Source organism: Gallinula chloropus (assembly GCF_964237585.1).
Source record: "Gallinula chloropus genome assembly, chromosome: 2".
Taxonomy (NCBI): domain Eukaryota; kingdom Metazoa; phylum Chordata; class Aves; order Gruiformes; family Rallidae; genus Gallinula; species Gallinula chloropus.
Window position 1 is genome coordinate 147,445,522 of NC_140086.1, and position 13,979 is coordinate 147,459,500.

The 13,979-nt window shown below is 39.4% G+C and overlaps 1 protein-coding gene across 1 annotated transcript in view; it reads left to right on the forward strand.

Moving 5' to 3' along the window:
* Positions 1-7,574: 7,574 nt before the first annotated feature.
* The window catches only part of SVIL (supervillin), a gene marked incomplete at its 5' end in the record, with an annotated part of 68,429 nt that continues 62,024 nt past the window's right edge, over positions 7,575-13,979 (forward strand). The window contains 2 exons of the mRNA XM_084260697.1: positions 7,575-7,635; positions 10,091-10,157. Of these exons, the coding sequence (XP_084116823.1) occupies positions 7,575-7,635; positions 10,091-10,157 (128 nt within the window). The remainder of the gene's footprint in view (positions 7,636-10,090; positions 10,158-13,979) is intronic.

Sequence of the window (13,979 nt, forward strand, 5' to 3'; positions counted from 1 at the left end):
ACTAGGTTGTTTCATATCCACCTCATAAAAACTGACTTTTGTATGGAAGAAGGCTTAACAAAACCTCTGTAACTTTTTTTTTTTAGTAAAATACCCACAGCTTTAGAAGTACAGGCAGGTGCTGTGCAAGCTTTCCTGGACAGCTCTGGGAAAGCTCTTCAGATCTGTCTCATGATGAACTTGCCATTAGTGTTTGGTACCCTCCTGAGCACAGGGCACGTTTGTGATATTTTGCAAGGGCCTTGGGAGTGTCTGAGGACAACACAGAGAAAAGGCTGTGCCTGCTATGAATTTAAACCTGCTCTCTAGAGAACAGGCTTCAGAACTGCAGCATCACTGTGCTAAACAGATTTTCTTTCCTCATGAATTTTTGCTTAGCCATGCTGGATGCAAATAAAGGCTGGTACATGTGCTCTTTTATAGTGACATTATTTTCAGTGACAGGACTTGAAGTTGAGCTGTCCTACCTTGACCATCAGTTCTTGAATAAAACACATGATTCTGCTATATTTCTTTTACTAAATATTTAATTTTCTGAGAAAACATTGCAACATGCTATAAACAGGATGCAAGCCAGGGTCATGGATTTGTTGTCTGCAAGGCTACTGTCTGCTTGAGGCTTGAAAATGGCACATGTTTCAAGGTCTTCAAGGATATGATGTGGCCTGCAAAATATCACATCACAGTGGTAAACAAAATTGATGTTTTCCTAAGATGACTATCATGAAGAGCCAAAGAACTTTGTTGTAAATTCTTTCTTGTGGTATGTGTGCCTCTCTGCTCCCTTACTGGGCTTTCACACGCATGCAGAGATAACAGTGCAGAGGTGTTCAAGAGCAGCCAGGAGGAAACTCAGTAGCATGGCTGTGCTTTTTGCATTGTTTAACTACCCAAGGCCACTTGCCACTCCAGGAAAGGAGACAGCCTTGTGCAGGTTGTACCATACTCTAACAGAAAGTTTTCTGGAGACTGAAGAGGCTAGAAGCATCAGAAGATGGGGAGGTCTGTCCTAGGAACCCTGGCCACTTGTTTGCAGGACAGAAGGGTTGCAGACAGTCTTTCTACAGAGTGCTTTAAGCCATTGGTCATTGCAGCAGCAAAGCTTTTACTCTCTCCAGTAGTAAAGCAGCTGCCTATTGTATGATAGCGCCCATGAAGGATGTCCACAAAGCCATGGCTAACCCTATGCCTTAAATCTGAAGTTCACTTGCTTTATAGTGAGCCATGATCTGAAACACTCTCAGACGTTGTTTTGCTAAGTTAAAAAAAAAAAAAAAAGTCTCCTCAAAGTCCTTGGGCTGTTTAATCATTTAAATTGTATGTGTGGCTGGGATAGGAGATCTTGCCTTATGCATTGTTTCCAGCTCAGTCCCTGCCTAACCCCAGACCTGTGTGTGCCTGACATCATCTGTTACTGTTTCAGGCCCACCAACAAGTCTGACTGAATTTGGATAATGTGCCTCACAGGTATATCTGATTACCACATGTGAGGGGCATGGTTGGCCTTTGAATTTCCTTTAACAACCTAGTCTAGACTGATCCTACTCCTAAGGAGGAAAACCTTGAAGATCTTTAATTATGCTACAGTCTTGCCATGCGGTTTTGTGAACAGTGATATGAGATGTAGGAGTGTCAGGGGACATTACCTTCACGTTCCTTATTCTGAAAATGTGTTGCAGGATTTAAAGGTGCTAAAATCTCCTTTTAGGAAGCTTTTGAATGATAAAATTAAACACTTGGGTGAGATTTCTTCAAATCTGAAGTAGTAAAGCCAGAGACCGAGAGGTTCTCTTAGAATATGCATGGGAAAATATCTGTTGTTCTCCCTTTTCCTAGAACACGTGAGTAAATATTCAGAACAAAAAGACCATCCATATTCTTCTAACACAACTGTCACCTTGTCTTAAATAACTTAGTCCCCTTTATGACACTTACTAATCACCTTTTTTTATTTCTTTACACATAACCTGTTTTAAAGTATACACATGGGCAGCACAGTGCTGAAGTTTATCTGAAGGCTTGTCCAAAACACAAACCACCAGCCAAAAAGCAGAAATCTTCTTGCTAGGTTCGTTATTCAAAACCTGTTGCACAGTGTAAGTGTGTGTGTGGGGGGTGAAAAGTCAAAAGGATTAAAATTGCTTCCCAATGGATGTCAGGGCACTTTATTCTAGTTTAAAGGAAGTTGTCAGAGTTTCCATTTAGGAAATGAGAATATCACCTGTCTATGTACATGGGGTTTGCGTCAAGAACAGACAACTGGCTGGCATTGCCAACCCAGAATGTCTACTGTGTTTCCAAGCCAGGATACTTCACATGGCTTGAGATGATAAGTTTGTTAAGTGATTATGCTACTGAAGTAGTCTTTTCTTAGATTTTTGACCTGTCCTTCATCTTGAGGCTAAATTATTTCCTGAACACCTTGGTAGAAATCTCAGGAGAGTGAGGGGAAGGGTAAATAAGAAAGGGGAGGCACTTCTAGTGCCTTGCCACTTACCTTTGGAAATGTGCCTATATGCCAGAAAGTGACATGTGGCTTGGAGTGGGTGAGTACGCTGGAGTCTGGGAGAAGAGGAGGTCAGATGGAGTGATGGAAGAGAGTGGTCTCATTTAGACTTCTTTCAATCTTAATTCCTAGAATCACAAAATGGTAGGGTTTAGAAAGGACATCTGGAGATCATCCAATCCAACCCCCTATTAAAGCAGGATCACCTGCACATAATCACTTCCAGCTGGGTTTTGAATATCTCCAGAGAAGGAGATTCCACAATCTCTCTGTGCAGCCTGTCCCAGAGCTCTGCTACCCTTAGAGCAAAGAAGTTTTTCCTCATGGTGAGATGGAATTTCCTGTGTTCCAGTTTGTGCCCATTGCCCCTTGTCCTGTCACTGGGCACCACTAGGAAGAGTCTGGCCTCATCCTCTTGGCATCCACATGTTAGATATTTGTAAACATTGATTAAATTCTCTCTCAGTCCTCTGCAGGCTGAACAGCCTCAGCTCTCTCAGCCTTTCCTCATATAAGGGATGCTCCAGGCCCCATATCTCTGTAGTTCTCAGTCTTCCTCACTGTCCGCTTGTCTAACCTATGCTTCTTGCTTATGATGGTGTTATGGGATACAGTGTCAAAAAGCCATACTGAAGTCAAGGTAGACGCCATCCACTGTACTTCCTTCATCTACCCAGTCACTCATGCCATCACAGAAGGTAATTCTAGGTCCTAGACACTGCATCTCTTTGAAGAACAAAATCATCTTCCTCCTTGCTCTGTACTCTCAGCATTCATCATCCGCAGCATCTCAGATCTTACCACAGCTCACCTTGACTTGCTTTTCCAAGGGCACTGTCATTGTCCAGAAGAGCAGTGGAATAAAATTCATTAACTCCTTTAGACATCTGCCCATGAATATGGGTAGATAAGATTTCATCATCTTGTTCATACAGATCAACTCAGTTTTCCATGCTAGTAAGAGTCCTGTTTGCCTAACTAACATATTTGCTGAAAGCCTCTTTGCAGTCACTGTGGGTTTTCTTTTGTCTGTATTCTTGTTTTTTGGGTTTTCTTTTTTTAAATTATTTTTAGGCATTCTTCAAACAGCTGTCATGGGCTTCTTTGATTTTTGTTTTTATGATAACTGCAAGTCACAACAAAGTATCTAGTTCTCCTTATCATAGAGGAACACTTCTAAATATAAATTTATAAGCGATCAACATTCAGAAAGAAAAAAACCCCGTGAACTTTGTGGGATCTGATTCAGAACTCTTCGGTACTTTGGGGTTGGCAGCCTTGTAAGTTGGGAACAGTTTTGCAGGCCATTTATACTCCAGCTTTGATTACAGCTATTAGTTTTGCCAGACAAAAGGAAGATATTTTCCTTCTCTTCCTGTGGGAAGCTTCAGAACAACATTTAGCTGCCAGCTGGTCTTTCATGAGTAGTCTCAGATTTGAAGTGTACGCATGCTTTAACCTCTAGCTCTTTGCCCAGATGACTGCAAATGTAACTTCTAGCTGGGCTGCCTCCCTTTCTAGCAGCTGAACTGTTGTTCTGTCTTTGTTTGCTTATGTTGGAGGCTGTTAATACTCAAGAATTAATGATGACAGAGGAGGACAAGAACGTTACTACCAATTTGTAACACAGCCTTGATAACATACTTTCAGCATAATTCTAGGTCCTGGAGACTGGATCTTTTTGAAGGACAAAATCTTCTTCCTTCTTCCTTTGTCAAGTATGTGGAGATGGATTTCTTTTGGGAAAGACTTCCTCCTAAACCTACTGTTTCCAAACAAGTAGCAAAAAGTGAAATTCAAGGCTGCTTATCTTTGTACTATTGCTTGACTGACTTGGTGTTTTTATCAAGGTGTCTTCTCCACTGGCAAAGCTGGTTAAGGGGCAGCATGGAGACCTGTCTTGCAAGAGGTGATCCCTTTTTGATGGAAAGGAGGGGCGCAGTTACCAGTTATCTATAGTTCTGTCTTTTCAGTGTTCTGTGTGAAATGTATAGTGTTGGTGTAATACCCTAAGGCTACAGCATCTCTTGGTATTAAGAGTTTTGATGTTGGAAGCAGTGTTGGTACATACTCCTCATCTTGAAATGAAGCTGAACAAACTCTGAGGTCACAGATTCTGCACTGTATATAGATGCCATGCACAAAGCCATGACTAACAATCACCTTACAACCTAAGATGAGGAGAGCTTGAAGCCAGACTCTTGATTATGGGTGGTTTTGGTGTTGGATTTTTTTGTTTTGGTTTGTTTTGTTTTTTTTGTTAAGACCTTGATACAGCTGTTCCCTTTACTGGATATTTTGTTTTCTTCTATAATAATCCTCTTTGGTCCTATGAGATGGCCCCTGTGTTCTTGACTTGCTGGCTGTAACTAGTAGGGGCAGGAGTCCTACTCCCACTAAAGCCCCTCACAAGTATTCTTTCACAGTTGGTAGTTAGAGCTGATAGAGAAACTGGTTTTCTGCTGTGTTCTGCAAGTAGAGTTTGAACAGTGCAGAACCCATTTAAAATATACACATTTGTGAAAGGCACTCCAGAGTTTTTCTGCAGCTCTCTGCACTTTACCTTTTGCATCTTGTTCACCAGAAGGATGCTGAGGACTAAATGTTGGAGATGATGTACAGCAGAGGAATGTTGGGAGCCTGTTGCCTCCCTCCACAGATAAAAATGTACCTCCCCTTCTCTGACATACAGGACATCACCAGACAGGGATGACAATCAAGCTGAGCTCACCTCCTTTGTTATTTAGAAGGGTCAATCCCTTTCCTGATCTCAAGATCCTGTGCCTTTTTCTTTGTTCTAGTAACTTCTGAAAGCATATTCAGCAAAAATAAAAGGGAACGTTTACTACCAGTTTAGTCATCTAACTGGGTCACTAGGGGAGCAAGACCTAGCAGAGGTCTTGCAGAGAGAAATAGGTGGGACTGGCTTTTTTAGGCACCCGTGAGCTATTGCATCAGCTCACCTGTCATGTCTAACTTCTCCAACCTTGCTGAAGGCTGCAGCTATGAGATTTATCACATGAATGTTATTTATCTGCTCTTTATAAGAAACAGTTCCCTTACTGCCTACCAGATGAGTTACAGGTGCCTAAAAGCACTCCAGGTAAGAATACCTCTATTCACAAGACCAAGGAAGCAGCCTTCACACAGGCAGAGCCTGCAAAGAAGGGACCTTTTCAGAACTGGGTGTCTCTTATTGATAAACCAGATACTGGTCCAGAACATCCCCATTAGTGGTTACCAGCAGCTTCTTTGTTATTTCTACACTGCTTCTTTTTTGTGTTTTAAGTACACCTGCACTTGTGTCTAGGCTAGAAAGCAGATTTTCAGGTTAACTGCAAGTTTGGATTCATGTCAACTGATTTTTTAAACTTCTTTTTATTTTTTTACTGTTTTTGGCCTTCACAGCTGGTCAAGAGTGCAGCGGTGTTCGGTTTGTGTTCTGGGGGTAGTGCTCTGCAGTGATTAGAATGAAATGTGAGAGGCAGTAAGGTTACAGGCAAAGAAATAAATCTGTTATGTACCATCAGGTATTTCTGAACAGAGGATATTACTTTGCGAGTCAGAGCTTCAATGCCATGTTCCATGTGTTGTACAACTTATTACAGGGTGCTCTGTACTGTTAAAAGGTTCTTTAGTTAAGGTAACTCCAACATAATTCATGTTTAAAAAGGAATAAACAAGGGAGTACGAATAGCAGGGGCATTAGGAAGGAACACCTATTATTGTGTCCATTGCAAGAACTTGTGAGCATGAAAAGTGGTGTTTTGATGATCCTGACAGGCTAAATACAACTTCATGGTGAGCCAAGAGAAATTAATATGGTTTTGATAACTCAATTTTTCACTTGTGGTTTAGCAGTCTCTTTCACAATATCATTGCTTTCATTTGCCCTGTACATAGAAATTCCCAGCATGGATCAGGGTCTTGTTGTACCAAGTATCATAAAATAAGATTTAAAAAGACAAGAACTTGAGTCTTGTGTTTTAAGGCTACCTTTTCATGGTCCTGACAGCCCCAGCCTTGTGGGGAGTTTTCTACAGATAATAGTTAAAATCTTTTTGAAGGGATGAAGTCTGTTGGGGGGAAGTTCATAGGCAGTTACTGCCTTTGGTTGGATGGGGTTAAGTGCATGGACCCATTTCAGTCACATATTCAATGCTCGTGTGTGTGTGTGTGTGTATCTGTGTGTGTATGTCTGTGTGTGTGTCTGTGTCTGTGTGTGTGTGTGTGTGTGTGTGTGTGTGTCAGATGATCAGGTAGTTCAGTGTAGAGGACTGAGCCACAGTTACTGAACCATTTTGAGCAAATACTTCCAGACTTTCAAAATGAACTATAAAGGGTTCTGACTCTCCAGTACAAAATCCATCAAATCTGTTTAATAAAAAAATATGGTAGCTAGGCAGTACTTTTGTGCAATTTTACACCTTCTGTCTCAAATTAAAATATTTGGAGCTGAAGTGTCTGTTCTTAAATCCCCACCCCCACCAGTAATTTTGCTCATATGTTATCCATAAATCTTGCCTGGTTTAAATGTTCCAACTAATAGTTAGGCAAAACGTTTAGCATAATGATATGATTAACAGAGTCCATTTTTTTGGCAGCCTGGATGCTGTTTTTCTTAAGCAAGCACTGCAGTTTATCCTGATTAGAGATACAAAGGAATTATTCCTCTTCTTGGAGGCTTTTTCTTTTTTTTTGTTCCCTTTTTTTTTTATATATGAGGATTTAGGGGTTCTGCATTCATTTTGCAGGTATATAGTGTGTGATTTAGCTGGATCTTTGAAGTGGTAATATTATAAATCTCCCAATCACCATTGCCCAATCTGTTTTAGCATTCATGTGCCTAATTTCTGTTTGTAATCTGATTACTGGCTTGAGCTCCTCCAGCTTGCAGCCTATTGCTATGCATTTACTGTACTCCCTGGGACGCGATAGCCTGACAGCTCCAGTCCTGTGCTATGAAAAATCTCTACACGATATTGCTAAGACAGGCCTAGGGCTGTGGCTGCTTGAGAATTAGCTGCTATTGTAGTTTCTCTTTGCCGAATCCTTTGTTTGTGCAACCATGTTCAGAAATCCTTGGATCTCCAGCTATTTGGGAAATGTTAAATACTCTGAGGAGCAAGGTAAGAGTTCCAAGTACGCAGAAGAAAATGCAGCTCATTTGTGTGTGTTTAATCTCTTGTCTGTATGTATGCATGTGGAAATATTGTTTGACTAGCTCTTCTGCAGCTCCATTAGCTACTTTAGCAATCAGTGTACAGTTAGTCACCTAGGCTATTTCATTATTTCCTAAAGGACACTTTTAAAAGATCCGATTAGATGGATCTTTTAATTAGCTTAGCTTGCCACCGACTTAGGGTTTTTAAATATACTAAGTAATACTGGAAGACTGCATCTACCTTTTTTTTTAAAAAAAAAATCAGCAATTTATTTCCTATTTATTAAACTATGGCTATGGGGTTTATCTGGTAGTTTTGTATCTAAGAGGGAGAAGGACTAGAACGAACAGCAAATGGTTAAACTTGTGAGCAAGTTTGATTTACAGTTCAGTAAATATACTCTTAATTTCAAACACAAATATTTAAGATTGTTTTAATGTGGTTTTGAGCGTGTTTATAATTCTTCAGTGAAAGAAGGAACAAAATGCTGTTGCAAAGATTTTCCTTCTGTGTATCAGGTACTGTGAGGGTGAGGTTTTTTTCCTTTAAATTAACCATTGCATTAAGACTGTGTTAAACCGATGTTTCTCTTGGGGTCATATTTATTTTCTTTTGAAGCAGAGTTGTTTTACTTTTTCTCCTTTGTTTATATTTAATGTTAAGACTTCCATATTGTAGTAAGTTAGTTTTATTGGACTCTTTATAGGATTTAATTCAATCAGGAGGAAATACATAAAATATAAAAACTGTGTAACAGAATGTAATTGCCTGTTTGGTGTTTTGTGTTGGAGGAGAGGAAGAGAGGAGCTTGCCCCTGTGAAATACAGCAAAGTTTTTACATGTTATAGATGTGGTATATATGAATGTGTTTAATGGGTAGCAAGAGTCAGACCGGCTTATGTGCCCCCTCTTAGCAGCCTTTCTTCCTCCCTTCTCCCAGCAAAGAAATAAGAGCTACTTTCTTCCCTCCTCATACCCCGCTCTGGTTTTGGCGAGGGTAGGGAGAATTTCTCTGTGGTCTACTTGTGGTTTTCATGGTGGACAGCTGGTTTAGTGCCAAAAACTGTAGGATGGGTTATATCCCGTTAGAACAGCTATAAATTTAAGATATGCCTGGTTCTGATTAGCTAAGCTGATACTGAGCTGGTCTTTTTAAGTTACTGCATAGTCTTCTCACATTAATGCAAGTCTGGCCTTTTTAGAGGATACTTACAGCATGGAGGATTTGTTTTAGTGTTGTAGTGTAAAATAAAATGATTTATATACCATTCATACTGTTTTTCTTCTAATAGTCTGTTTTGGTCTAACAAGATGTTTCTGTGTAATCTGTGTGCTTTATTCGCCATTTACTTGGAAAGAGAAAATGAAATGTTAACAAAAACAGGAAAAGTTGCCTATTAAAGTTGAAGAATGCTATTAGCAAAGCTGCCTGAAATCTGCAGTGACTTGTAGCAGATGCCTAAAAAATGCCTTTTTGCACATTTTAAGCCTCTTTGTCAAGCTGTTAAAATGATCTTTTCTCATTTACTTTTTTTTTAAAATGTGTTTGCCTGGAGTTTTAAAAGACACAGACAAAAGATACATTGTCTAAATTAAGACCCATGTTGTCAGCAATAATAAGTTTAATTGGACCCTTTCTGCAAAAATAAGAAATATACTACCTAGATATATAAATATTTGGTATAAGCAAAAAATACTTTCTGCCAGTTAGTTTTTCTTTGAAATCTCAGTTTGGGGCAGAGTAAAAGGGATGTTGCTGCTTTTGAAACATTCTAATGTCTAGGTACTCAGGTCTGTCTTTGAAAAACAAAATGAACAGGGCATCAATGACCAATTAATTTAGGGTTTTGGGACAGTTGATTTCATACAGATGGGATGGAAGGCAGTTTTCCCGTTGGGAGTGAATTAGTAGTTGCTTCATGTGTTTTTTGATAGCAGTCACAGACTAGGTGCTCCTCTGTGCCTTGGGTAGCACTTCTCCAAGATCTCTTAATAGCATCCTTGTTGAATGGAGGAAGCCAGTACTTGGAGCACTGTTCCAAGTGTGTGGAACATTTCTGTCTTCTGCAGTGAATATGCAGTTTTTATGGTATTGCTCAGCTGCAGCCCAAAAGACTTTTGCTCTTTGCAGCACTTCTCATTTGCAGAGTGCTTTGTAAACATGTCTACCACCCGTTTTGCAAGCTGGGAAACTGAGTCAAGGAGTTTAAATGATAGCCCCAGGCTGCAGTGCTGCACCATGAGTATTGGGATTAGAACATGGCAGTTCCATAAAGTGTTCACACTTTTGGTTTGTGTACATTTTTTTTTTTTCCAGTGGAAAAGGACTATAATTGGAGACTAGAAACTAGTTTCCCCTAAGTTCCCCATTTATTAAAGCATCTTCACTATGGTGTGGCTTGTGTTTTTCATTTCACAGATTTTGACAAAGAAAACTCAGTCAGATTTAAACCTTCGCGGTTGCTCCAAAGGAAGAGAGCGTTCAGGTAAGGTCAACTCTTTCTTGACCGCTGAAGATGACCGGTTGTACCATTAACTCACAGTCATTGCTTGAATCCATGTTCATTCTTTTGTCAGGGAAAATGAGTATTTGTCCTCTCGCAGGACCAAGCTTTGCCATAAAGCAGATGCTCTGAACATGTATTGAAAACACCAGCTGCCTCCCAAGTCATGTGAAAATTCACAGCTCAGTGCTAAGGGAAGAGTCCCACTCAGCACTGAGCTACCAGCCACCACAATGCCCATTTTTCCTTGCATGGTGGGAGATGGAGGGAATAGGTGTATAAGACACACTGTGTTATGGAAGGCAAGTAGGGGGAAGTAGAAATGAGAGAAGTAGGGAAGGATGTGACTGTAGAATGGACCTTTTTACATAAGAGTCCAGAGAAGGAAATTTTCCTGGAGGTGGAGAAAAAGAAGAAAAATGAATGCCAAACACCTTGCTGGCAGATATACAAGTGGATTTTCATGCTTCTGTTTCAGTCTCAAAATCTCAGTATATCCCATAGCTTTAATCCATATGGCAGGGCACTCTTACCACTGGCATTTGGATCAAACTTCTGATTGCTTTTGGGCATGTAACTAGGTTAGTGGGACAGCTATTTAGAAACTCTATGCTGCTGCTGCAGCAGCAGATGAAGTTTTCAGCCTGGAATCCCTGATGTATAGAAGCAGCCCACACATTGGTTAAATTGCAAGAGCAGTGTAACTACTGAGGCTCAAATACTCTATTAATGCTAATTTATACATTTTTTAAAAATAAAAACTATTGAGGTTGTGAAATATTTTTGTCTGTGTTGTAATAGAAATTGTATGAATTCCTGAACATTGAAGAGTATAAGTTTGTTTGGAACCTGAGAACAAACCACATACAAATCCTGTGGAAAACAAACTTGGAGGACCTCATCCTGTTCATGGCATTTCATGAACCATGACTACAGGCTGTATTTCAGGAAGACAAAGTAGAAGTTCCTCTTTTGGTACCTAGATTTAAGAATAAAGAATTCTTGCAAATTTATGATTTTTTTCGTTTTTTCATACAGTGAAGCCTAAGTATGCCTTAAATGATTTCAATAACAAATACGCATAGGCTTTCTATGAAGTGTGAAGCACAGAAACTTCTGGTGCTGCTGCTCAGTATCTGCACCTAGATTTATAGGATGACTTGAGAAATTAAGCAAGGGTTAATTTTAGAAAAGGGTTGCAGATGTGTTTGAAGATACTTGGGGCTGAACCATAACAACTTGATAAGCCAAGTCTGAGACTCTGCTTAAATAACTAAATTGCTGCTTCAACTGCTCCTTTAGCAGAGAAGCTAATAAAGCAGGGATGTGTCTGGATGGATTCCTTGGAAGCGAAACGAAGTCTTTGCGAGGAGTTACTTAGGAATATATTATTTTGAAACCCTTATGAGTAGTGTCCTCTAATTTATTCTTTAAATTTTTTTTCTTGCAATTTTGAATTGCTTTAACATCATTCTGACTTAATTTAGATTTCTAATGACTGTTCTTGTTCTTGTTGAATACTGTGACATGTCCTAAATATGCCTACTTTCATTTTTAGAACTAATTTTATATATGTATCTATAAATACCCAATTGTTTGGCTTGACTGTCATCTTCAGAGCACTGCTTTGCCTCTGTCTTCTTGCTGTGCAAGTTAAAGCAATGTGATCGATTGGTTTAAAACATTTTGTGTTTCTAATGTGCAAATACTTAAAACAGGCAGTGCCAGCTGCAGCTTTGCAAGAGAGCGCAAAAATGCCTCTGAAAAGGAAAAACTCATCCACTGTTGATAATACATGACTGTGAGAAACTAGTTAATCATTTAAAAATAACCAAGTAAATAAAAGTGACAGTCTCTCCAGGGAGATGGCAAATGAAGTCCTGAGGGAAACTGTGAAAGGACTTTCCACGAAGCAGATAACCTGTGATGCCGTGTAGCCCAGCGAGGGTTAAGCTTAAGAAGATGTGGTTATTAAAAGAATTTTAATGAAATCTGCCAGTGAGCAAAGGTTGGAAGCCACCCCCAGTACAAAGGAGGAGGAAGCTTAGCTACAGGAAGCACTGAATGACCTTGAGGAGTAATAGAAAAGGGATGTAATGTAATAATACTAAGTGCACAGTTGTGCATTGGGGGCTGATAAATTTTTCTGTCACTTGCAGCTGATGAAAGCAAAGCCTTGGCATATTAGTTTCTCATGCGAGGTTGAGCAACCCATACAGTGTAGTTATAAAAAGGCAAATGTGTTGTAGATCCTAGCATTCATCTGGCTAGTCATATAATAATGCTTTCTCTATTAAAATTCCTATTTTTATAAGATACTGCTAAGACCAAGTCTGGAATGAAGACTATCCAGTTGTAATCACCATCTACAAAAAAGATGACATAAAACTGGGACAGGTAGAGAACATTTTTTACAGAGACTCAATGAAACTGAGAACCTGTCGTGAGGAAGCTGAGCAGATGTAGAAAGCATCTGTTGGGGAAAAAAAAAAGTAAGGTAACCAACAATACAGTGATGAGAAGAAATGGATGGAAACCCAATGAAAGACATTTGGACTGCATTTGGATGGTGTCTGGCTTCAGAGTCCCTGGAGTTTGGAGAAAGAGGCAGGACTGAACCTGACTAGTTTGCAGTATTTAAAAAGTTTGTTGAGGGTGTAATAATACAGTTTGTTTTAGAACCAGCAGGCTAGTGACAGTACTGATTCTGTATGATTTTACCCTTGGAAATTTGTGTGAGACTGAGGCATAGTTGTGGATGTTAGCACACAGTTGATTTAAACAAGGATTTTGCTGCATGAGTGAATGTTTTCTGCACTGAATGCCATGTTTATAGAAACTTAAGGTATTGTAGTTGCAAGCTTTGTGGAAGCATTTGGAGATGCTGCTAAATAAAGTCTAGGTATTCAGAAGTCATGAGCTGGGTCCCTCACATTTGAGACAAGTCTTAAGTAATTACATTGATTTGAGAAAAATCAATTTTGGGTTTTATTTATAGCCCTAGGCCAGTATTATTTACATTTTTCAAACTCATCCTCAGACAGAAAGAGTAGAAACTACTTTCAAATGGAAACTGGGAGTCCCTTCACCTAGGGCTTCTCCAGAAGTTGTGTCTGTAAGGAAATAACATCGTGAGGCTAACGAGAATCACAAGTGTTTGCAATGCTGTGTTAGGCATGTAGAAACATGCAGTTAACTCTCAGTCTCAGATGACCCATTTGCCTGTGGCTCCTCTGTCCTATATTTTGGGGTTTTGCTTAGTTCCATTAAACTGTTTTCACCCTGTAAGTCTACAGAGTTTTCTGTGATGGATGGCTTATTGCTGCTCTTCATCTTCTATTTGCTGTTTTCTGTAGCAGCTAACATTGCTTTTCTTGGCAGCACCTGGAATAATTTCTGTAAGTGCATTTGTTGGAGATTATTTGCAGCAGGTGGCATGGTGCCTGAATGTGACACAGCCCAGGTTCTTTATTGTCATTTCAAGGGTTTTATTCTCTTCTCAATGTCTTCTTGCAAAGGAATATTATTTATAAATTATAAAAAAGCAAATACTACTTGGAGTTCATGAGAAATGTTATCAGTTGTTATATGTTAAAACTCTTTTTGATGAGAAATGGAATAATGAGAACAGAATATATATGTATTTACTATTTTTTTATTTTCTAACCAAGTACTCTTGATGAAATGGTATGTAGTTCTTTAAAAAGCCATAAAAAACTGTACTAAGAAAGGATTTTTGTAACAGTAAAGTCTTGCAATTTGTCTTCCCAGAATGACAATAAATCATGTGGCACATCACAACCA